This window comes from Panicum virgatum, chromosome 4N (genome assembly GCF_016808335.1).
Source record: "Panicum virgatum strain AP13 chromosome 4N, P.virgatum_v5, whole genome shotgun sequence".
NCBI classification, from domain to species: Eukaryota; Viridiplantae; Streptophyta; class Magnoliopsida; order Poales; family Poaceae; genus Panicum; species Panicum virgatum.
In genome coordinates, this window is record NC_053148.1 from 32,333,597 (window position 1) to 32,357,400 (window position 23,804).

Sequence of the window (23,804 nt, forward strand, 5' to 3'; positions counted from 1 at the left end):
GAACGTCCGGAGTGCATAGCTCTCCGATCGTACGCTCCGGCTCCGGTAGCGCCATCCCTTGGTGAAGTGGCGCCTCGTTTGGACTTGTTGGTGGAGTTGCTTGAGGTGAAGACGATGAATTGTCGACTTCAACTTTTGGATCTATTAGTTCCTGCTTCCTTGATCGTGCTTCTCGTCTCCTTTGCCTGTAATTTTTTTCTGGATCATCCACAAAATTTTTGGGTTTGTTGGAGAGGCTCCCGTCCATCTCCTGTTAGGGGTTAGTGAAAAAGAAAAATATATACGAGATCTAAAAGATGAATGTACAAGATCTAAAACATAAAAGAAAAATAGAGCAAAAATAAAGAAAACTCTAAATTAGATTGATTTCCGTGGAATAGATCTGTTTTTTTAGTTAGCTCAGAAAAATGAGAGATCTAAAAAGGTCAAAAAGAAAAATCAAGAAATATTTACGAATGCAAGTAAGATTGGATCTTAAATCGATGGTTCCCCGGCAATGGCGCCAGAAAAGCTTGTTGACACTCCTTAGCGCCCCGATTTATATACCGCAAGCGCACGGTTTCGTGTAGTTTTTCCCTTAGAGTATTCCCCCAAGGTTTATCAATCCACGGAACCAAAGAGACAAGAAACAATCTACTAGCATGGAGATTCCTTTGTGTTGAGATGGTGAAAATGAATCTAATCTACTAAAAACACGACAAACACCGAAGGTAGCAAGAGAAAGTTAGAGATAACCAATCTAGATCACCTAGATCATGCATATGTTGTAGTTCCAGCTAGATAAAGTGAAGTAAGATAGATGTGAATCTCAATGAAAAGCCTCTGTAAACCCAAAATCTCCAATCCGATCCCTCGATACCCCACCTACTAAGTAGCAACGGCCTGTCACGACGCCACCCCTTTCAACAAGATACCCTGAAGCAAGTCGAACCCCCTTTGGTAGTTCCGTCATGAACCTCTAGCCACCATGACTACAAGATCATGCTAAGCGATCTATCTCGATAATAGATCTAGGATGAAGCGAACCCAAAGAAAAGAATGAAATCGAAAGAGGAGAACATGGTCGCTAAACATTCGGAAACACTGTGTGTAACTTCACCATGAATGATAGTACATCACAAGATCACAACCGGGGCCCTACCTTGATCTTGATGATCCTAGCTCCAGAACTCCGACGTGGTCTTCCTTGCAAGGTTCCCACGTCGGCTAGGGCGAACCCTAGACAACTAGCACGACCCTCGGCTCTTCGAGAGGTGTCCCTCTATCTTCTCTGCTCCTTGGCATCGTCTCCCGAATTGATCTCTGCATGAACATTGGGGAGGGATCTTTAAATAGCCTCAGGGAACCCTCGGTCAAAGGGGAGGTCGAACCGACCTAAAAATGGGCTGGGCCGGCCGGCCCAATGAGCCTAGGCCGGCCGGCCTAGCACTTTCCTTCGCCGGCTTGCGCTCAACTTTCTCCCCAAGTCTCCTGGAATCTTCTAGAGTTTATGTCTTTCACGATTGCACCCCTTTAGACGTCGTTATCTTCGAGATTTCTTCGAGCAGAAGGATAGGATGGAAAATCCTTCCTTAAATATCTCTTTGCTTTACTTAGCCCCGAAGTATCTTGATCTTATCTTGTGGGCTTTGTCTTTTGGGCTTCATTGGAGGGTGGATGTGCATGAACGGGCCTCTAATCATCATGGCCTTCGATCCTTTGTTCGGGCTTTGGCCTTCGTCTTTCTTCGTGTCATCGCGTGATCGTGGGCCTCGCCATTTCATGCTCCAAAATTGGTCAAAAACCTGCAAAAACGAAGTACCTCCAAAATATATGTGCAAACGTGAAAACGACCAATAATTGGGCCGAGGTTAGGATGGTTAGTGATTTTGATATTAAATTTATGCCATTATCAAAGTTAAACAGGGGATAAAATGGATACTTAAGGAGCGCCAACACGTCGGCCAGGATGCGCTCCCGGGCAACACGTCCCGCCGCCTGGGCATGTGCGCCACGCGCGGTACGCTGCTGCTCGAGTGCGGTGCGCAGCTCCTGAGTTTGCTGACGCTGCTCGTCAAGCTTGGCCTGAAGCTCCTTGAGCTGTGCCAGCTGCGCTTGCTGCACCGCCGAGCTTGACGAAGAAGAAGGGGCTGCAGGTGGCACCACCGGTGGGTTCGCCTGCGTGTCCGCCCCGCCATTCCCGTCGTCGCCCGGGCGTTGTCGTCTTGCCTGTCCGCGAGTTGGACCATGAAGCACTCCCGAGAAGGATCGAAATCCCCCTCGCTGGAGTCTTCGGAGCAGGTGAGGCAGTAAGCTGTCGCCAACTGGAAAGAGCGGAGAGCGTCGGGGTCGCAGACCCCGGAGTAGTCCTCGGCCTCCTCGACCGTGAAGTTATTCATGAAGAAGTTGATGTCGTCGGCGATTGAGCTCGCCGTCTCGGGATAGGATTCATCGGGAGACAATGCGATGAGGCTGCGGATCGACAGAAGATGATGACCTGACAGATCCTCATGCTTGGTGAAGATAGTGCTGATCGAAGAGGCGTAGGTGCGAGCGGCAGTGCTGCGCATCCCAAAGGGGAAGGGCGAAGGCGAGGTCGAGCCCCCCCTGGGAGGCACTTGTGCTGCAGCAGATAACAGTGCCGGCGCAGATGACGCCGAGGCGCGTGATGATGAGGCGATGGCCGCGTTGGGCGCGATGCTGGGTTGCGACATGCCAGCCTCAACCCACGTGGGGGAGCCGTGGCGTGCCGCATGGCGCCGCTCCGCGCATGCTTGTCGCGAACGGTGGCCCGAATGCCTGTTGCGTCTGGGCGAGAGGAGCTGCATGAGGTAACCGTTGCCGGTCGCTCTGAACTCGAGACTCCCGAACCAGATCACAAACCCCGCTGGGAGCAGATCCGAAACACCCATAGGGTATGGGCTGGATCTGCCCGCCATCCCTGGAGATCAAAATGGGAACAAGTGAGAAAATGTCACACAGGGCCCCTACCTGGCGCGCCAACTGTCGGTGTCCCGACCCGGGGGCCTGGATCCCAACTAGTAAATGCGGCATGTTTCCTCGTCCCAGATGATGATGCAAGAGGCAACACAGTAACGCACGGTTTATCCTGGTTCCGGCCACGGGGCCGTATGTCCAGCAATGGGGATGTGCGAGGGCACTGTATTATCTTGCACCCGGAGTGCTTGTAGTAGGGGGTACAAGCGATGCGAGAGAGGGAGGAAGGCTCCCCGGTCTCTACTAGAAGAGGGGTTGAACGTGGCGAATAGGGATGCCGTACCGTAGGAGATGATGGATCTCGTCTGGGAGCGTCTGAGTGTCCCGTCTAAAGGTAGCCCGCCTCCTCCTTTTATAGTTACAAGGAGGGGCGCGCGCACATGAGTGGGGGTGTGGAAGTCGTTGCTTTCCCCCGAATCGCGGGGGTACAGTGGCCGAATACTGTAGGAAGTACACTATGGGGCATGGCGTCAGGCGCGGCAGTCGTCCTGGATATCGTCCTTGGTCCTGCGGAGATCACGCCGGTCGTCCTGCCAGCCCCTGCTGGCGGCGTGGTCGTCGCTGGTGTATGGTCTTCTATATACGGAGCGGTGGCGTTCAGTGGGCCCTGTTGGCCAGGGTCCTGCACGCACCAGCAGTAGAGGTAGCGGGGTGCGCGGCGGTCCCGGACCGCCTGGTCGGAGCGCGGTCGTGTGCACTAGAAGGTCTGGGGGACACGTGGAGGTCCCGGACCCCTTGAGGGGGGAGGTCCGGGACTCCGCCCGTGCGTGCTGGTCGCCCCTCTCTGGGGAAACACATGGTGTCGCCGGATCCCTTCCCAAGTAGGAGGTTGGTCTGGATGGCCGGTGTAGGCAGAATAGTAATCGGGAGCAGTGCCGAGCCTGTCTTGTCCCGCGTCGCAGGTCCCACAGTGTTGCTACAGCATCTGGTATGGCGGGGCGGTGACTGAAGTCGGCGGATGAGACCCCGGTCACATCCACTGTGGGAATGGCGGCCCGACGCCGCCCGTCCTGGGAGCCGTGGAGGAGTGGCTGGCTTTTAATGCCTCCGTACGGCGAGTGGTTGAGCGGCGGGGCCATTTGTCCCTTATGCCGAGAGGTGGCCTCGAGCGAGGCAGAGATGAGTTACACTCTCGAGGGTAGGTTTGCTACCCTAGAGCGAGGCGGAGATGTTTTGGCCGCTCGAGGGTAGGTGCGCTACCCTCGAGCGAGTCGGAGATGCGGGGCGCAGTCGAGGGGTCTCGACGGGGACCCTCGAGCGAGGCGGAGATCGTCCCGCGGGTTCGAGGGGGATGCGAATGGGTCGCACGCTGTGCTTCTTTGAGTCCTTTCCTTCAGATTGGAAGGAGGCCGTGGGCCTTTGTGGGTCCAGTTGCCTTAGCATGTGTTTTGCGTTTTAAGGCGATCTTAGTACCCCGATTAGGGTGTCCCTAATCGTGGTACCCGACAACATCTATTGTTCCCAAACGTGCACGAAAATCCATCACAATCTAATTTAGAAACAGAAATTAAGTTTCTCTGAATGGACGGAACATAAAGGACATCTAATAGGCGAAGTGTGAAGCCGCCGTGAAGCTCTAACTAAAGAGTCCCAATGGCCTCCACTTCTGCTTCAACTCCATTAGCGACCCTGAGACTTCGGGTCTCCCTTATTATAGTCCGCACGCCAGACAATCCCTGTGGGGAATTAGTAACATGAACAGTGGCACCTGAGTCAATCCACCAAGTACTTATGGGAAAATATGCATAAAAGGACTCATCGACTAAAGAAATAATGTCGTTATTACCTTTCTTAATGCACCACTTCTTAAACTCCTCACAGTCCTTGGTGATGTGGCCTTCTTTGCCATAGTGGTAGCACTTGAATGTCTTAGAGGAGGAGGAGCCATCTTGCTTAGGACCATCATAGGGTTTCTTACCCTTCTTATCTTTCTTAGAGCGAGAGACCCTGTTGTTGTTGTTGTTTCTTCGACCACCTTGTCTAACGTGGTTGATGAAATCAGGGTTCTGAGCGTGAAGCCTTTCTTCCTCTTGTGCACACTTAGACACGATAGTGGTTATGTCCCACTTCTGATCACTACCATTGTAGTTTACTTTGAAGGTCTCAAAGGCTGGTGGCAGTGAGATCATAACATGGTGAAGCAATGTAGCATCCTTAAGGGGGCAATCGAGGTCCTGAAGCTTATCCCTCATGTTGACCATCCCCATAATGTGCTCTCTGACATTCCCTTGCCCCATAAGTATCATCCTCCCCTTGTGCAACTGGTGCTACATGAGCTGGGTCTCTCATGGAGTGGTCCTTATCCATCACCAGAATGAGATGGATCTCACGGCTCCATCTGGCAAAGTTATCGCCAGAAAGCTTCTCCACACCATTGACATAAGCTATGATGCTGGCGGGAGTGGGATCTGAGTATGAACAAATAAATAAGAATTTAATCAGTAATGACAATATAAATAAATAAATTAATCAGCGTTGGCCAGATTAAAACATAAACAAAGTAATTTGCATCACCGTTGGGCAGAAACAAATAAAACACTTATTTAACTCATGAACAATATTTTGCATCACCGTTGGGCAGAAACAAAATAAACTTAGCGTAATGAACGCAGCGGAAACTTAATTTTGCATCACCGTATGGCAATTATTTAATAACAACATTGGTCAGAAATTAAATAAATGCTCAAAATAATTTTAAACAATTCCAAATAAAATTCACTTTGGTTTCATTTACTCAGAATAGTAACTCATAAATGTCTCATAATTTTCAATGTAAACATGCTCAAAATTAAATTCATTTGGAGCTTATATGAATTTAGAATCTAAAATACACTAAAAAAGTAACTCAGAAATGAATAAATGGAGAAAAACTTAAGGGGCTTAAATCCTAATGGGCTTAAAGCCCAAAAACCGACGGACGGGCCGGCCAACTAGCCCAGCCGCGCCGTGGCTCCCCCCTACCCCGCATGGGCCGGCGGCCCAACAGCCAATGGCTGGGCCGCCAAATCGGCCCGGCTCGGCTCCCCTTGGGCCGCCAAAACGCCCCGGCTCAACTCCCCCAATGACCGGCTAATCTGAGCCGTTGAACTCACGAAACCAAGATCTAACGGCCAGGAGTGAAAATCGCAGGTATATATAGCTTCTTCCGGATCTCACGGCGCAACCCTAACTCATTTTCATCATTCCTTTCTCACTCCACTCACAGCCGCCGGTGCCTCTTATCTGGGCGGCCGGACTCATGGCGCCGCCGCCGGCCTGAGCCACTCCGGCCGGAGCGCCACCGCCGCGGCCCTTGTGCTGAACGCGCGCATGGCGCGGCCCGCCGTAGCAGCTCATCCGGCGGCTTACGGGCGCGCGCGCGTCTCTGCGGTAGAGGTCGACCTCGGTTTCTTGGCCCTTGAGGCGCGGCCAAAGCGGCCGTGGTGGCCGAGCCGGCTCCGGCGGCCTCACGGCGCCATGGAGTTGCCCGGCTTCCGCGGTCGCCGGTGTCGTGCCGAGCTAATGCGCGGGTGCAGCTGAGACTAATGACCGGCCATCGAGCCGCTTTTTTTGTTTCTTATGCACACCGTGGCGGCTCAGAGCCCCATCTGTTCTTATGGCGCGCCGCCGCGGGAGCCTCAGAGCCCCGCGCGGCCTTATCTTCTTAGGGCACGCCGCGGCGGGAGCCTTGGAGCCCCGTGCGGTCTTATGGTGCTCTTATGTGCTTGTGGTTCTGAGGGATTTTGGGGTTTCTGAGGGGGGATTTATGGATCTGAGATTTCTTTTCATTTCACCTTTTCCTATTCTCGGATCTGACAAGTTTCAAGCGAGATCTAGGCTTACAACTAATAGATCTAGACTAATCATGAATTAAAACTTGAACCGAGAGGGAAACCAACCAAGATCTAAAACTGGGTTTGTGGCAGAACCGCCCGACATAAACCGGCTTAAGTGCGCTAAGCATCATTGCAAAGGTGATTAGGTTTAACTCGCACAGCAGACGGAGGACATCGGAGGTCTGTCGGGTGAATTCCCGATAAAACCACTTAAACCTGGATCGAACAAAGCAGCATAACTCACGCGAAGGCGAGTCCAGAGATTACAACACCTCACAATATAATACAACACAGAGAGTTTAACATAACTTCAGGATTACAAACCAAGTTCCAAATTTAACGAAGTACTTTTCAAAGCCACCACATAAGAAGTTCAACAGAGTCCTTTATTTTAGCGGAAAGTACACACGAGAACTAACGACGAAAGGGGTGCCACGATGAAGCCCGGTTCGTGACATCACTCACTCTTGTCATCGTTGGCTAGGGACAGGTCCCACTCCATGGACCAACCAGGCGGGAGAGTGCAAGGCCAGGTCAAACTGGCAATCATGTCCTCAAAAGTATTTCCTAAAACAAAGTGAGCCACAAGCAAGGCTGAGTATACTAATACACAGCAAGGCTTACCCGACTAAGGGTATACTTAGCCCTTTATCTAGACATGCAAGGCTTTTGGCTTGAGAGGTTTATTTTGCCGAAAAGCAGTAAAGAGTAGATCCTTAATTGTAGGTTATAGTTTTCAGGTTCTAGTTCAATTAACCATTCTAGGTGAGCATCTATCCAATAACATCCATGGTGAAAACAATTATCTTTTACCATCCAATCAACCAAATTCATCATCATTATCATCTTCCACTTCTTACTCTATGTGGCAAAAGGGTTAAGTAGTCTCAATAACCGGTGAGAAACGGACGATTTGAATTTATTAACCTGGCCAGGCAGACCAAAACACACGTCACGTGGTTACTCACAGAGTCACACGTGCAACTTTTCCCTTCAATTCCCGCTTCACGGAACAGGCCCACCGTCCTCAAGTACAACAGTACGACGACTCTGTACTCGCCATTAGCTAGATGTGAACGAGTTCAAGATGGTGGGGAGTATATTCCGGCTGCGGTTCAATCCAGTACTTAAGCTTACCGATTACCATATTCTCGGCATGTGATTAGTACGTTCAAACACTTAACCACCACTACCACACACTGCGGCCTTAACACTTTTCACTAAACAGACGGGGCATCCAGAGTATCACGACCCCGCCCGTAGACCTTATAGTGGTAGCAAGTAGTAAACAACCAATTCCTATAATTTCTCGCGAGTGACCGGAAATCACTCGACTTCTACCGAACCATTAGCATAGCTAACTAGCGACCTACACATACTAGTGTTCAAGCATCGGTACCTAGGATCATGCAACTAAGGTTTCAGTCAAATCCTGTAACTTAAATGCACAAGTAGATAGGAACAATAATAAGTTGCATAATTTAAAATAGAAGGACATGCTCCGGGGCTTGCCTTCCTGGGCGTAGCTGGATCTGGGCGCTTCCGAACTCGGGTTCGGGTCTTCAGTAACTTCAGTTAGATTCACCTAAGCTTCACGCTGCTCACTCTCGGACTCGGGCACCAGCTCGTATGATCCGTCAGCGAGAGTGGTAGTATCTATATGAGATGCATATGGGTGAGTTGTTGTGATTATAACAACTTATAACCTGCTTCACTATAAAGTTGTAATTCAAACAAAACCCAAAGTTTAAAGAGTGAAACACTTCCATTCATATTTTACTGGGCAATCGTTTATAGAGCAGTAACTCAACATATCTAACTACACAAGACATCATAATCAATGGCACAAGAAAGCTATACTAACTTCCTAAACAAGTGGGAGTAGTTTCATATAGCAATTAAATCATGGTTGGTTAATAAATCAACAACTCAGCACACATACAGTAGTAAAATCAACAAAAATTACATCAAACAGAAAGTAAACAGAACTAGCTATCCTACAAAATTCATCCCAAAACTTGTAGCCATTTATCCAGAACAATTCATGTAATCAGACAACTCCTAGAACAAGTTTGAATTATACAGGTTAGACCAGAGTATAAAACAATCTCAAACTTTAACAGTAGGTCTATAAAGGGATTACGTAGCTACTGTGAATTTTTTAGGATTTTTTATGCAAAGAATTAAATAGGAGAAAATAAACAAAACAAACATCAGCTTAATAAGATTAATTTTTAGATCATGTTCTAGTCATGAACTGGGGTTCAAACTTCATGGACCAGCTAAAATATTCAAAAAGAACACTCAGAAATATTTTCATGATTTATTATCAACATAAACTATTTATCATGATTAACATCTACTAAAAAATCATTAAATCAAATAAATAGCTACACAAATCTAAAAATATTGAAACTTGGAGAGTGGTGATCATTTAGTATTGGAAATGCACAGAAAAATTTTCACACACATATCCATAATAGAACATCCAGAAATAAAAAGTAAGCTACTCTACTAGATCTAGCCAAAAATAGGGTTTCATCTAGTTACATGTGTTATCTGGTGCTCAAATTTTTACACAAAACTAAACATGGAATGAATTAACTACCAACCAAAAATCACCTATAAATGCTGAGTAAAACTCCTAGACTAATTATAGCCTAGGTAATCTAATCTTTTTCCTAGATTAAAATACAGACAGAAAATAAACATGTGCATGTGAAGAAAGTTGTAGATCTTGTTGCAAGGATTCCAAAACATTTAGATTTGCATTTTTTCGATTTTTCTACGAATTTCTAGGAATTTTCAAAGTTTGCTGTTTTGAGTTCATGGCGTTTTTGCACTTGCCCCCTGGACTTTTGGCTTCTTCTCCGGGGAGACCCCTGGCCGCAAAACAGAGGAAGGCCGGCGGTGCCATTTCCAGCGCACAGGGTGGCCGGCGGTGGGGGATTCGCAGGGGAAAAGAGAGAGGGGAACCCGAGCTACCTTTGGAGGGGATTGGGGCTCGCGGGCGTGGACTGTGGTGGTCTCGCGGCGGAGAGGGGCGGCCGGCGGTGGACTGAACCGGCGGCAGCGGCGTTCCAGCGGGGGAGGGAGGGGATGGCCGGGTGCAGGAGGTTCAGGGCGGCGATGTGGAGCTGGCTGAGGGATCTGTGGGGCGCGAGAAAGAGCGGAAGAGGGAGCTCCGCGGGAGCCTAGGGTGCGGCGGCGCTAATGGCGGCGGCGGGCGGCCCTGGACGCCGCGGAGGGCTCAGCTCGGCGCGTGGAGCAGGGAGGGGAGTAGAGGGGGAGGGAGGAAGCCCGTTTGCGCAGCAAGGGGAGGGAGGAGAGCCAGGCGAGGGCGCGAGCGGGTTGGGGAAATGGTGCACGGCACTGCTCGGCTCGTTCGTCGCCGTGGCACGCCGACGGCAGTCCTCGGCGTGCGCGCAGGCAGGGAGTGCCGCGTGGAGAGACCGAGAAGCATCGGGAACAGCCAGGGACGGGGCGCAGTGAGAGCACGGCGCGTGGCCGGCGGCCTTGACCCGACGGCGACCTCAGCTCGGCAGAAAACAGGGAGGGAAGAGAGAACAGAGAGGGTAGAGAGAAAAAGAGAGAGAAATTAAATTGATTCGAAATTCAAATTTTTCTCAAGGATTCATTTTGAAACATAGAAAACTTCGAATACGAAAGTTGTAGAGAATTTAAAAACCTACAACTTTTATTTTAGGCAAAAGTTTAATCGAGCAAAGGTTTAAAAGTTACTTTAATTTTTTAAAACTACAAATCAAATCACTTATCATTTCATGTAATTTTTTGCCACTTTTACCCCTAAGGTTCAACTAGACATTGATTAATCTTTTCATGGGGAACATGTCTATTCATTTTCATATGCCTAATTGCATTGGTGTGTAAATTATTTGAGGTTCCTGACCTAGGCACACATACACATACACATACATACACATATGTTCTTTTCCAAAAAGAAATGCATAATTTAACTTTCTCTTGTTTATTTAGCATCAAACCACATTTAATATTTCTTGCTTAGCATGTTAAAACTCTGAGATGTCACAGGGTTCTAATGGCTCACAGATCTAGATCTAGGGTTCTAATGGCTCACGGAGTATATGTTTAGGCGACTGATACCAAATGTTGGATCTAAAACATGCTTAGAACTTAAAACTTATACTCATACAGGATCTACATCTACTCAAGTAAGCACAACCCTTGAAAATACATGAGAGAGTTAGATTTAGACCAGCGAGAAGAGGCATCGGGTTCGTCGTAGATGCGCTCGCCATCTTGGTTGGTGTAGTTGTCGGCACAGTAGCACTCGCCGTAGTCGTACTCGCCGGAGTCATAGAAGTCCGCGACGGGTACCGGCGTCTTTCTGGCCTCCAGTGACACTGTCCTCTCTGCGAGGGGAGGACGAAGGCGGGGCGGCGGTGACCTTCAGGTGACTCCAGCGCCGCCGTAGATCGGGCGGCTGTAGGGTGTAGGGTTAGGCCTCTGACTTGTTTTTACTGTGTTGTCAAAAGAGCCAGCCCCCACCCCCTATTTTATATGACACTGGGTGACCTGGGGTCACAACCACAGGCTGGTTGGGCCCCGATCAGGGCGCTTAACTGGTTTCTTTTGGACTTCTTCTCCTTTTCCGTTTTCCTTTCTTATCGGCGTCTTTGACCACCAATAATTCCAACACTTCTGACAATTACTCGAGTGTTTTGGTTTTGTTTCATCAGTCAACTTTTCGAACAGCTAGTATAGGGGTATAGTTTGTGGTTGGTGATATTGTGTCGTCGTTTTTGTTACGATTATTTCTCCTCCCACTGATATTGATTGAGGGCTATTTCTGTTGTCTAGCAGCAGTGATGTTCGGATCAATGTTTTAAATCACCGACTAAGCTGTTTAGCGGCAGAGCTGTCTTTACGGCGTTTAGCGGGCTATAGCCGGTATTTAGCGGACTATAACCGGCTTTAGGGGCTAAATACCATAGCAACTACCATTCCTAACAGCTATCGCCATCTATAGCGGAAGTTATAGCCGAACAGCTGAATTAAATCATTCACCATAGCAGGAGTAAAACATGCAAGATCCAACTAGAACTAGAATACAAGGGATGGAAATGAACAAAGAAAGAGTAGGCACCAACTAAGCAACGAAGCTAACGGATCCGCTAGATTAACGTCGTATCGAGTGTAATTGAATCTGGAGGACCTACTTTTTTCCAACTCCCAGCTACTTAGTTTATTTCCGAGAACTATTTTCATTGAATCAACATTGAGGCCCTGTTTAGTTCGCACCCCATAAACCCCGTAAACACAAAAAAAACCATCACATCGAATGTTTCGACACATGCATGGAGTACTAAATGAAGTCTATTTACAAAACTTTTTGCATAGATGGGCTGTAAATCGCAAGACGAATCTAATGAGCCTACTTAATCCATGATTTGCAACAGTGTTGCTACAGTAACCATCCGTTAATTATTGATTAATCATGGATTAATTAGCATCATTAGATTCTTCTCGCGATTTACAACCCATCTGTGTAAAAAGTTTTATAAATAAATTTCATTTAGTACTTCAAATTAGTAAGATTCCAACGCAAATTTTTTTTCGCCGGAACTAAACAAGGCCTGAGTTAATTGTCTCAGAAAAAACTAGACTTTCTAGATTCAGCCTAAAAGCTGCTCTAGGAGCTCTACCTAACAGGACCATAATATTGCAAATTCACCTGATTTGGCTCGGTCTCCACTGTTCACCTGCCCTTTTTAGGACATACTACGAAGTCATAATTTCGTTTGGTTAAAAATCGACTGAAACAAAAGCAAAAAACACTCTATTGTTACGAACTTGCGATTAAACGTATGATCAACTTTTTTTTTTTGAGGGACAAACGTATGATCAACTGATCATATGGATTCAGGTATCCCGCGTTCTCTATTTCCATTAGCCATGTAACTGGACCGAAATGTGACTATATATATGGGCCTTCCCGTAACATCTGAAGAAACGAGTTGGTCCGAAATCTCAAAACTGGGCCGCCTCTTAGTCCCGTTCGCGGCCCTCAAAGCAAAACAAAATGGACCTAGGGTTCCACTACATATAACCCTCTCCACGCAAGCACCCATCTCTTCCTGCGCCGCCTCCCTCCGCCCTCCTGCGCCGCCGCCGCCGCCGCCACTGCCACCTCCGCAGCCATGGCAGACTCGAAGGCCGCCGCGGCGGTGACCCTCCGCACGCGAAAGTTCATGACCAACCGCCTCCTCTCCCGCAAGCAGTTCGTGCTCGAGGTTATCCACCCCGGCCGCCCCAACGTCTCCAAGGTCAGGGATCTCCTCGGCTCCTCCTGCCTCTACCCTCCTCGTTTCTCGGCCCCCTGGATCTTGAGGGTTTGAGGTTTGAAGCGCAGGCGGAGCTGAAGGAGCGGCTGGCGAAGGTGTACGAGGTCAAGGACCCCAACTGCATCTTCGTCTTCAAGTTCCGCACCCACTTCGGAGGCGGCAAGTCCACCGGCTTCGGTCTCATCTACGACAACCTCGAGGCCGCCAAGAAGTTCGAGCCCAAGTATCGCCTCATCAGGGTATGTGTTTTACTCACCTCTCTTGCACGCTGCATTACTTTGCAGTTCCACTGTGTAATCTAGTTCCTCGCAGAATTCGTTGCTTATGTATCGTGATTTGGAATATATGATTGATCAGCCTGTGGTATCTCAGAGACTTTTACTTGCCCTTATTAGTGTTAAGTGTTTGATGGCTCATGTTCATACCAAGCTTGTGTTTGCCCAGTTACAAGATGTAGCTAGTATTCACTGATGTTGCCTTGCTATGTCACTTATTTTAGGCTTTTGCTGTAAACTTGAAGTTGATCATATTGATGATTTTGTGGATTCATTGTCGTAAGAAATGTCAATAAGTGTTTTTTACTAGGTTGGTTGTGTTACATGCTAAATTAAGTGGCTTTTACCTGCTTATTCCTTGCTGGTGGATAAAATTGCTATCTATGATACCAAGTTTTCAGCTGAGTTTGGTGAATGTCTCTGACCATTTCTCAGTTGTTATCCATATGTCTATGAAATAGCTCTGAGTTCTGACCTTAAAATGGTTCTAGGGTGCATTGATGCTGATTCATGTAATTTAAGTCACCCAGAAGAATTGTGTTAAGATGAGAAACTTTTAATGAATTTTAATACTGCAATGTGGTGTTAGTGTGCATATTATATTGCTCTTTTTGATAACCATTGGGATGTATGTTCTCTTTGGTAAAGTATACCTAGTAATTTTACAAAAAAAATGGTTTAGCATCTCACCAGTGTTATGCTCATGATATAGCATGCTCAAATGATTTCATCTACCTACAGGAGCAACTTTTTTGTCCATAGAAACAAAACTCACTGGTATTATATCACCACACTCGCTATGAAATACTTAAACTCGCTATGAAGCATTGTGTAGCGAAACTGTCTAGATTTTCAGATGGATCCATTTATAGTTTGTCATTTTCCAACTGTTTGATTCTGTACGGACTTTTATGTTATCGTCCTGTTTGTAGTTGCTGATAATCTGTTTTTCCTTCACAGAATGGTCTTGCTACCAAAGTAGAGAAATCTCGTAAGCAGATGAAGGAGCGGAAGAACAGGGCAAAGAAGATCCGTGGTGTGAAGAAGGTAAGTACAAGTTGGCAGTAGCTAGTTGATGCTCATACTTTTTTTTCCATCTAACAAATTATATTTGGTGCGCTAATTTTGCAGACAAAGGCTGGCGATGCCAAGAAGAAGTAAGGCTGGAAACTTGCCTTGCCGTCTTGATCTTGTCTGCCTCGGGCTTGTTGAGGACGGTGTCCTTTTGGCAATGCTGAATGTTTAATTAGACCTAGAAAGGATTTTGCCAGAATTATGTTGAGGCTCTCGTAGTACTTTGTGGTCAGTTTTGAGGAACATTGTCAGGCACTAGCATATATACTTGATCGTCATTGCTTATTCTGCTATCCTTCATTTTGATCTTTTTTGTTTTGGGAAACAGGTGCTCCAAAATTTGTTAGTATGATGAATGTTGCTGCAATGGGTAGTATCTTGAACTTTGCGAGGATCCTGTTTGGTGCATGTCATATTCTAAAAAAAATTAAATTAGTGGTGCCGCAAACACTCCAATTCTGTGGCAATAGCTGCTTAAAATTGGTCGTAAGAGGAATGCATTGAGCCTAAGTCCTCTGGGCCCATTTAGTGAATTTGAGAAGATCAGTAAGGTAAGCATGAAAACTTTGAGTGAAGACCAAATAAGCGTGATGAGGATAGGAAGGTCAAGGATATAGATGTCTAAATAGGTGGCCCGGCATGGGCCGGCTAGGCCTGGCCAACTTCGTGCCGGGCTAGGCTCAGCACTATGGTCCACTGTGCTGGGCTGCCAAAAGGCCGTGCCATGTTTTTACCGCAGGAATCTTATATATTTTCCACAAGATTTTTTCTTCCACACATTCTAATATTTAAGATTCGTGCAACCTATCTCATCTGTTGGATTTCTAAATCCTAACCCTCTTCCTCTTCCTACACGTTGCCGCCGCCGCCTTGAGCCCGAGCTTCGCCTGCTGCGCCGCCGGCCTGCCCGCTCACCTGCTGCGCGTTGCGACCGCCGCTCCGCTGCGCTGCTGTTGCTGTAGCCGCTGGGCTAGCTGCTGCCGCTGCAGCACCTGCTGCGCTGCGCCGCCGCTGGAGCCGCTGGGCCGCTGCCGCAACTGCTGCTGGTGCCGCTGCGCTGTGTTGCTGACGGCGCCGCGCCCGCGCAGGCCGCCGCCGGAGAAGAAAAAGTCTAGCTCGCCGACGAAGAAACCTTCAACATTTGTATTTTAGTATTGTCAACATTTTATGTTTTCAATTTCAACATTTGTCTTTTACAGTTTCAACATTTTAAAAGCCAAATGTTGAATATATTTAGCAAAATGTTGAGTTAATCCTACTAAAATGTTAAACATATTTGCAGTAGATTATTAAGTCAAAGTGAGCTTTAAAGATAGATGCCCTATCTTCTTTCCAGAAGATAAATAGGAGCCCCCGCTTTTACCGTGTACAATTATGTGTGAACAAAAGTAATAAGAATACACACAGAAGGAAACGCTAGGGCTAGAATCTTGCAGCTCAGCCTCTTGCAGATAATGTTATGGTCACATCAGCGCCACATCAGAAAAAAAAAAGAAGAAGGACGAAATCATTTCTCAGGAAAGAAACCGAGTCGGCTCGCGCTCCAAAGGCCATAGACACCACCGGAATCGCGTTGGATCGTTTCTCCCGCTCCCCTCCGGATCCGGTGCGCGGGCCTCGGCGCCGCCGCGAGCGAGCGGGCCCCGTTCCGCGGCCCTCCCTCCAGCGCGCACCTCGCTGGAGCCATGCCGCAGGATCCCGCGCGCGCCGTTTTCCCCTCCCCCGCGCGCTTTTTTCCCTCTCTCGCGCTGCCTGCCCTTCCCCGATCTCACAGGCGTGCGACGCCGCCCCGAGCTCCCTGGCGCCCCTCCCCAATCTCTTGCGCACACCAGCCTCCACCAGCAATTGACACGCTCCGAGCTAAATTTCTCTTGCAAATATCCCACACAGAGCCTTTCCGTCTCCAATCTCGCAGCTAGAGGACTGCAATTCCATCTTCCCCCCATCTCATGCTGCCACGAAGCTACAACCCCTTGACCTAGACTAGCCAAATCAATACCTGGACCATCTCCAAGAGAGCCACATAGAGAATGGATCGATTGGTGAAGGTAGGCATACAACAAAAGAATTCAAGGAAGACCTCATCGAGTTCGAGTTCCAGGAGAGCCAGCGATGGTGCCGCCGCCGCTTCTCCCTGCACTGGTACTCCGGCTGGTGGTTCAGGCGTTGGTGGTGGTACTGGTTCTTTGACAGTCCTTCCCTTTGGTATGCAACGTCTCCTGGCGGCTACTTGATGGTTGATGTGTGTCCCAAAAACTCTGAATGGTATGGTGGATGAATTTCTGTTCAGTTTTTTGCTCATTATGGTTTGAGTAGGATGAGAAATTTGAACTGCATGATATATTAGGCTCAGGCTCTCTCTTTAGAAGTCCATCTGTATACTAAAAATTGACGATCATCTGTGGTGGATTCTTATTTGGTGGTTGTTTTATCTTTTCAGGCTATATCCACAAGGTGGATTCTTGAACTCTTTACATAATGCATTGAAAATTCCGCAAACTAGTCCTACGTTTCCCCAGATGTATCCAGTTAACCATCAAAATGCAAGTCATCTTCCGAAGAATTTCCATTTTGTTGGAGCTCCAAGCAGTACAGGAACCCCTTCACCAACTGGCTGTGGGTTGGGAATGGGTGATGCAGATGCACAAAAGGAGTCACAAGAAGAAGAAACAATTGACATTGATGACAAAGACACCCTTGAGCCTGTTAGGATTGACAAGCGATTGAATTGGTCGCATGAAGAAGATATTAGATTGGTAAGTTACATTTGGCTAGCTGTGGACGATTGCCTTACAGGCTTTTTAGTAGTAGAGATTTTCCTAGTACAGAATATTGATCAACTTAAGAAGATTTAGGATGAGAAGGCCCTTGTTCTTAAAAATTGTTGAAGCCCTAGTCATGTGGAATAAATATTTCACTTTGAGAATGGATGCGCTTAACCGGCCTGGTTTATCTCCACTCAAGAAATGCACTGCTGCTATTCGGCAATTCAGAAGTGGCACCCCTGCAGACCAACTTGATGAGTACCTAAAGATTGGAGAAATTACTGGAGAGGAATGCTTGAAGATGTTTGTGAAGGGTGTGATTGAGGTTTATGGTGAACAGTATTTGCAACGCCCCACTGTTCAAGTTGTTGAATGCTTAGTGCAAATTGGAGGGCGTTGTGGGTTCCCTGGCATGTTAGAGAGCAATGACTGTATGCATTGGCATTGGGAAAATTGCCCTGTTGCATGGAAGGGAATGTATACCCGTGGTGATCATGGTGTTCCTACAATCATTCTAGAAGCAGTAGCTTCGCAAGATCGTTGAATATGGCATCCCTTCTTTGGTGTTGCTGGATCAAACAACAATATCAATGTGCTTAACCAATCACCTCTGTTCGTCCAACAATTGAGAGGGGAAAGTCCTCAGGTGCAGTTCCGTGTCAATGGAAGGCAGTACAACAATGGTTACTACCTTGCAAATGGTATATACCCAGAATGGGCTGCTTTTGTTAAGTCAATACGTCAACCACAGTCTGAAAAGCATAAATTATTTGCAGCACGTCAAGAAGGGGAAATGAAAGATGTTGAATGTGCTTTTGGTATTTTGCAATCTCGCTTTAGAATTTTGAAACAACCTGCACGTCTATTTGATCAAGGGGATCTCAAGAATATCATGCTAGCCTGTATCATTCTTCACAACATGATAATCGAGGATGAGAAAGATATAGAGCAACGTTTTGATTTGAATGAGACACCAAGTACATCAACAGTTCAAGAAGCTGAAATTTGTCAAGCTAAAGCTAACCCAAAGGTGGAACAAGTTATACAAAGAAATGCCATTATTCGTGATCGAACTACTCATAGACAACTAGAATCAGACTTAATTGAGCATATCTGGCAAAAGTTTGGGAACTCAATTAACTAGTTGACATGTTGATTTCAATTAATTTGCTTGCCTGCATAGTTCCTATTATTGTAGAAAAAATAGGTCTTTCTTTCATGGTCTTTCTTCTGTTCTGAATAGATGAACAACACAATCCTTTTTTCTTAGGAAAAAAGTCTATATCACTCCCTCAACCTATGAAACGGCCTATCTCACCCCCTGAACTTTTCAAAATCAGTCAAATTACCATCTAAAACAGTTTTGAAAAATCATAATAAATCACATAAAAAATCATAAAATGAAAAATCCAATTGTGTTAGACTCCAAATGAGTAGATCTACACAGTGAACATATAATAGTGGAGTAAGACCGAGAGAACTCGAGTCCGCTCCTTTCAGCTCGGCTTTCACCAGAGCACTCACCTCACTCTCTTTCTACTCAACACAAGAGTGTACAAGAGACTCTCTTCTCTATGGAATGGTATGTGTTACAAGAGGGGTATGGTGCTCTATTTATACTATTCTGAAGTCGGTACTGGGCTGAGCATCAGTTGCACGCAGGTAAGTTCGTTGAGCTTGTCTTCCACGCCAAGGGAGAGCAGCAGAGGCTGCCAGGTGGGGCCGGCCGGCCTGGGGATGTGGCCATGTGGCCACCGCCTTTGCGTGGATGCTCTCGATCTTCTCTCGGAGTCGGTGGAGGTTGCGTAGCTCCAACGGTGACAGTTAGGGGCCGGCGGGCCTCTCCTAGGCTGGCCGGCCTGGCTCAGGCTCGACTCAGGCTCATGTTGCACTGACACGTTGTTCCCACGGCCCACTCTGCTTCACAAGTTGAATTGGGCTCTGGTTCTTCGGGTTGTCACTGGATTTGATCTCAACTCTACTTGGTTCAAGCCTTTCGGCCTTATCTTGTGAAATTTGCCAAACCCACATTGGTGTGACTTGATCTTGGGCTCAAGTCACCCTCCACGAAGTTGCATGATGAGGTGCTGCAGGGGTAGGCCGGCCGGCCTGGGGTTCACCCCTTTTTGGCTCAATTTTGCACATGTTGATCCTGGATTCAAACAATCACCAAAACTTGTGGAACTTGTTAATGTTAGTGAAAATTATAGCAATATGGTTCCAAAAGCATGAAATCCGAAGGAATGTTGGCGGTAAAAACATCGAAATCGACCGCCAACACTCCCCCACACCTAGACTTTGCTCGTCCCGAGCAAAAGGAGTCGACAAAGATCCTGAGGATCAAGCAAAGTCCGGGGTTCACGAACGTAGGTATGCATAAGAATTATTTCAGAGCTTTCCTTTCATACCTCGGATTCCAGGTGGCTAACACCTTCATATTCACCTATTGATCTCCAGAATAAATCGATGAAGATAATGACTAGCTCTTGTTTTGCAGTGCTTGGAAGATATTTTTTGTTTTTAAATAAATTCAAGGCATACTCTTTTTGCTCGAGTCACTCATTCACTCTATTTTTGTTAACTCCTCTAGCCCTCCCAGAAACTGTTCTGAAAACGAGTATGTGGAGCTAAGTGAAGTAACTTGCATACCCTTAACATTTATATCGCAAGATCAAACCTAGTGTCTCTTAGCAATCTAGATGCTCGTCTTATGGGTCAAGTGCAAGTAAGAAATGAAGATATATTTCCATGGTGGTTTCGTGTTGAGCACTTTACACCTCCCCTTCTTCTTCTTCTCTCTCTCTTTTTTTTAGAGAAGGCATGAATGTTATTCATCTTTTTCTTTCTTTTCAGGGGGTGTAGTGCTATTTTGCAGCCACATTTCATGGATTCTGAGTGATGGACGTGTATGTGAATGATCCCAAGAAGATGAATCAATCTAAACTCCTTCGGAGGCACCAAATTTGAGCAAGCTCACAATGTAGAGGATAGCTATGTGTTTGGAATTCGAAAGTATGGCTCTGGAATGGGTACTAGTAAAGTTGAGCATAAGAGTGTTGCCTGGTTTTGTATTTTTGAAATGAAAACTTCCAAGAATTTGAGTTAAGAACTAATACAACTTCATGTCATTATATCATAGAAACAATAAGTAAACAATCCAGTGATCCTAAACATGAGTTCCGGAGGCAATTCGGTACTTGCATAAGAAATAAAACTTAGCATACCATGGTTGTGAAAAGATTTCAACTCTTCCTAGTCATTTCATTCAAATATTTTATTTGATTTTAGTTGGCATGATTTTGAATGGAATTGAACGAAACCAGGAAGGAACAGGGAGTAAGAGTGGCAAACCGTGAGCACGCGAAGGGGGCCGGGGAATGGCCGACAGGTGGGGCCGGCCGGCCTGGGCCTGTAGCCATCGTTGATGGCCCTTTTGCACAGGTTCAGCCTCGGTCTGCTCTGCCCCCAGTGAGGGTGTTTTGGAAAATTTTCAAAGATCTTAGGCCGGCCGGCTTGATTTGAGCCGCCCGGCTTGCTTTTCTTTCGGAATTCATCCGAATTTTTCTGGCATCTTGTGTTCACCTTCCTCATTTGATTTTGCTGCGCAATAGTGAAACGTGAGAGCAGGGGGTGTGGTTGGCACACACATGTGCACTAACAACATAAACACTAAGAGGAAAGAACTTAAGACTTTATTTTATTCAAATGGAAATGGAGGTGCTGCTGATTACAAAATAAATGAATAAAGGAAATAAATGAAATAAAAGCACCCAAACTAAAACTAATCTAAACCTACACCTACTTGGGATCCGGGGATCTATAGAGATCCTCGTTCCCGGTCGCCTTCGCAAGGCGTTTGATCTTGGAACAGACCGCCTTGCGAAGGGTATCCACCGTATCTCCCAACTCCATCATATCTATCTCCGTCTCGGCTACGCGCTCATCCATATTGTTGAGGCGTAGCCGGAGAGCAGCAAGCTGCTCGCAGAGTGAGGCGATGTCGCCGGGCTCCTCCTCCTCGTCGTCATCATCGTCGGAGTCGGTGTAGGCATGGATCTCAATCGGTCCACGGATCGGTGGCGGCCGGATGTGGCGACGCACCGAACTCGGCGGAAGATCCGTGCTGGTACGGTCCAACGGAGGGGTGAGCACCTTCCCCCGACCAACCTTTGCCCCGGACACGCGATGGCGTGGAGAGCTAGGGCTGGCGAGAGAGTACTCCGGAGAGTAAGTGGACAAGTCCTGATGCACCATCTGTAGTGCAGCAACCTGCGCGACACGTGCCCCTCCCGACGATGTTCCCGCGCGCTTTGTCACGACCTTCCTAGGGGAAAGAACCCATGTGGTAGGACGCATCGGACTGCACGTGCGGGAGTGCACAAGGGCCCTCGACACCGGGCCCTGGACCGAACTCTCCACCAAACCGGGAGACAGGCGGCCTCGGGGTGAGGCCGGCCGGCCTCCCATAGGACGGCCGGCCTAGGGCTGGCGCCCCTGGCCAGCCGGCGGCGATGGCGAGAAAGCGACGATCTCCACCGGCTCCAGAATCCTGACGCTGCTCGACGAAGCCCTGGTTTGGTTGGATTTGGAGGGTGCCTTGGGAGTGGGTGTGTCCATGGCTTCGGATTTGGGAGTTTTAGGAGAGGTTTGCGAGGCCATGGTGGTGATCTCGGAGAAAGGAACGAAACTCAGAAAGAGATCTGGTGAATTACTGTGAACTGAGGAAGAGAGGGGAGCCTTTCGGTTTAAATCATCTCATCGAGTTCCGAACACCCAGGATCAGAAAGTTTGAACCACGGGGAATGTTGCACGAAAAAATGAGGCTGAACTGCCACGGAGCCAGGCCGGCCGGCCTAGGGTAGGCCGGCCGGCGCCACCTTGTCAGGTGTGGGCCCCGGGCTTCTGGAGGCTCCTCCTGATCCTTTTCTTTCTCGGGTGTTTTGGTGTTTTGGTCCAGAAATGGAAATAAATAAATAGAAAGAAGAATCTAGCCTAAGATAGGGCATGTTTTTAGGTACGGCGACGACCGTAGATGTTTATTCTATCTCGGTAAGCTCGTAGACATCTACTTCTTCGAGCTCGGGAATTTCGGGCTCTAGGAATATTTTCAATCTCTGGCCATTGGCCTTGAAGATATTCCCGTCATCGTCCTGGAGGGTTATGGCGCCGTGGTCAGCGGCGTTCAACACTAAGAAGGGGCCTTCCCACTTGCTTCTCAGTTTACCATGACCAAACAGGCGAACGCGGGAGTTGAAAAGGAGTACCTTATCTCCTGCTTTGAACTGTTTGATCTTGATACGCTTATCATGCCATCTTTTTGTCCGCTCTTGTAAAGTTTAGAGTTGTGGTAGGCCTTCTCCCTCCATTCATCCAATTCAGCCAAATGGATTTGTCGCTTGATTCCGGCTTATTGGAGATCCATATTCCACCTCTTAATAGCCCAATGGGACTTATACTCGAGTTCAACTGGCAAATGGCAAGTCTTGCCATAGACTAGTTGATACGGTGTCATACCAATCGGCATTTTGTAAGCCGTTCTATAAGCCCATAGTGCCTCGGGTAGTTTGCTTTTCCAACCCTTCCCCATGGCATTGACCGTCTTTTGCAAGATATTCTTGATTTGCTTATTGGACGTCTCTGCCTGACCACTTATTTGGGGATGGTAAGGTGTTGCAACCCGGTGGTCTACTCCTAGCTCGCTGAGGCACTTCCTGAAGGTTTTGTCGATGAAGTGTGAACCTCCATCGCTGATCACGACTCTTGGAACTCCAAAGCGAGGAAATATGATTTCTTGGAACATTTTCTTGGAGCTCCTTGAGTCGGCCGCAACACAAGGAAGTGCTTCAACCCATTTGGACACATAGTCCACTGCCACCAAGATACATTCGCATTGTTTCAACATTGGGAAAGGACCCATGAAGTCGATTCCCCAAACGTCGAAGATATCCACTTGAAGGTTGCTCTTCAGGGGCATTGCGTCTCGGGAATTGATATTCCCGTGTTTTTGGCATCTTGGGCAACGCCACACGAATTCTTTTGCATCTCCATACATGTTTGGCCAAAAGAATCCACTTTGCCAAACTTTTGCATGGGTTCGGAAGGCTCCGTAATGTCCTCCATAGGGTGAGGAGTGGCAATGCTCTAGAATCTTGCGGGTCTCACATAACGGGATACAATGGCGGAGTAAACCATCGGCGCAGACTTTGAACAGATATGGGTCATCCCATAAATGGAATCTACTGAGGTGTATCAGTTTCTTCTTGTCTTCTCCCGGAGGTATGTATCCAGTCACCATGAAATTCACTAAGTTTGTGTACCATGGACTGGATGATGTGACCTTTAGGAGAGTGTCATCTCTCAAGTAATCATTGATCGGGAGATCCAATCCTTGTATTTGCATCCTTGAGAGATGGTCTGCCACACAATTATCTGCTCCTTTCTTGTCTCTTATTTCCAGATCAAATTCTTGTAGGAGTAGAATCCAATAGATAAGTCATGGCTTGGCATCCTTCTTGGTTAGAAGGTACTTCAGTGCTGTGTGGTCCATGTACACAATCACCTTTGCACCAACCA

At 47.4% G+C, this 23,804-nt stretch overlaps 1 protein-coding gene and 1 pseudogene across 1 annotated transcript; both read left to right on the plus strand.

Moving 5' to 3' along the window:
- The first annotated feature begins 12,853 nt into the window (after positions 1-12,853).
- LOC120670306 (40S ribosomal protein S24-1-like) lies at positions 12,854-14,860 on the plus strand. The gene is made up of 4 exons (XM_039950391.1): positions 12,854-13,099; positions 13,186-13,356; positions 14,353-14,439; positions 14,524-14,860. The coding sequence occupies exons 1-4, from the start codon at positions 12,974-12,976 to the stop codon at positions 14,551-14,553; spliced, it is 414 nt and encodes a 137-aa protein (XP_039806325.1). The 5' UTR covers positions 12,854-12,973; the 3' UTR covers positions 14,554-14,860.
- Positions 14,861-16,017: 1,157 nt separating this feature from the next.
- Positions 16,018-18,500, plus strand: LOC120670307 (annotated as a pseudogene).
- Positions 18,501-23,804: the final 5,304 nt, after the last annotated feature.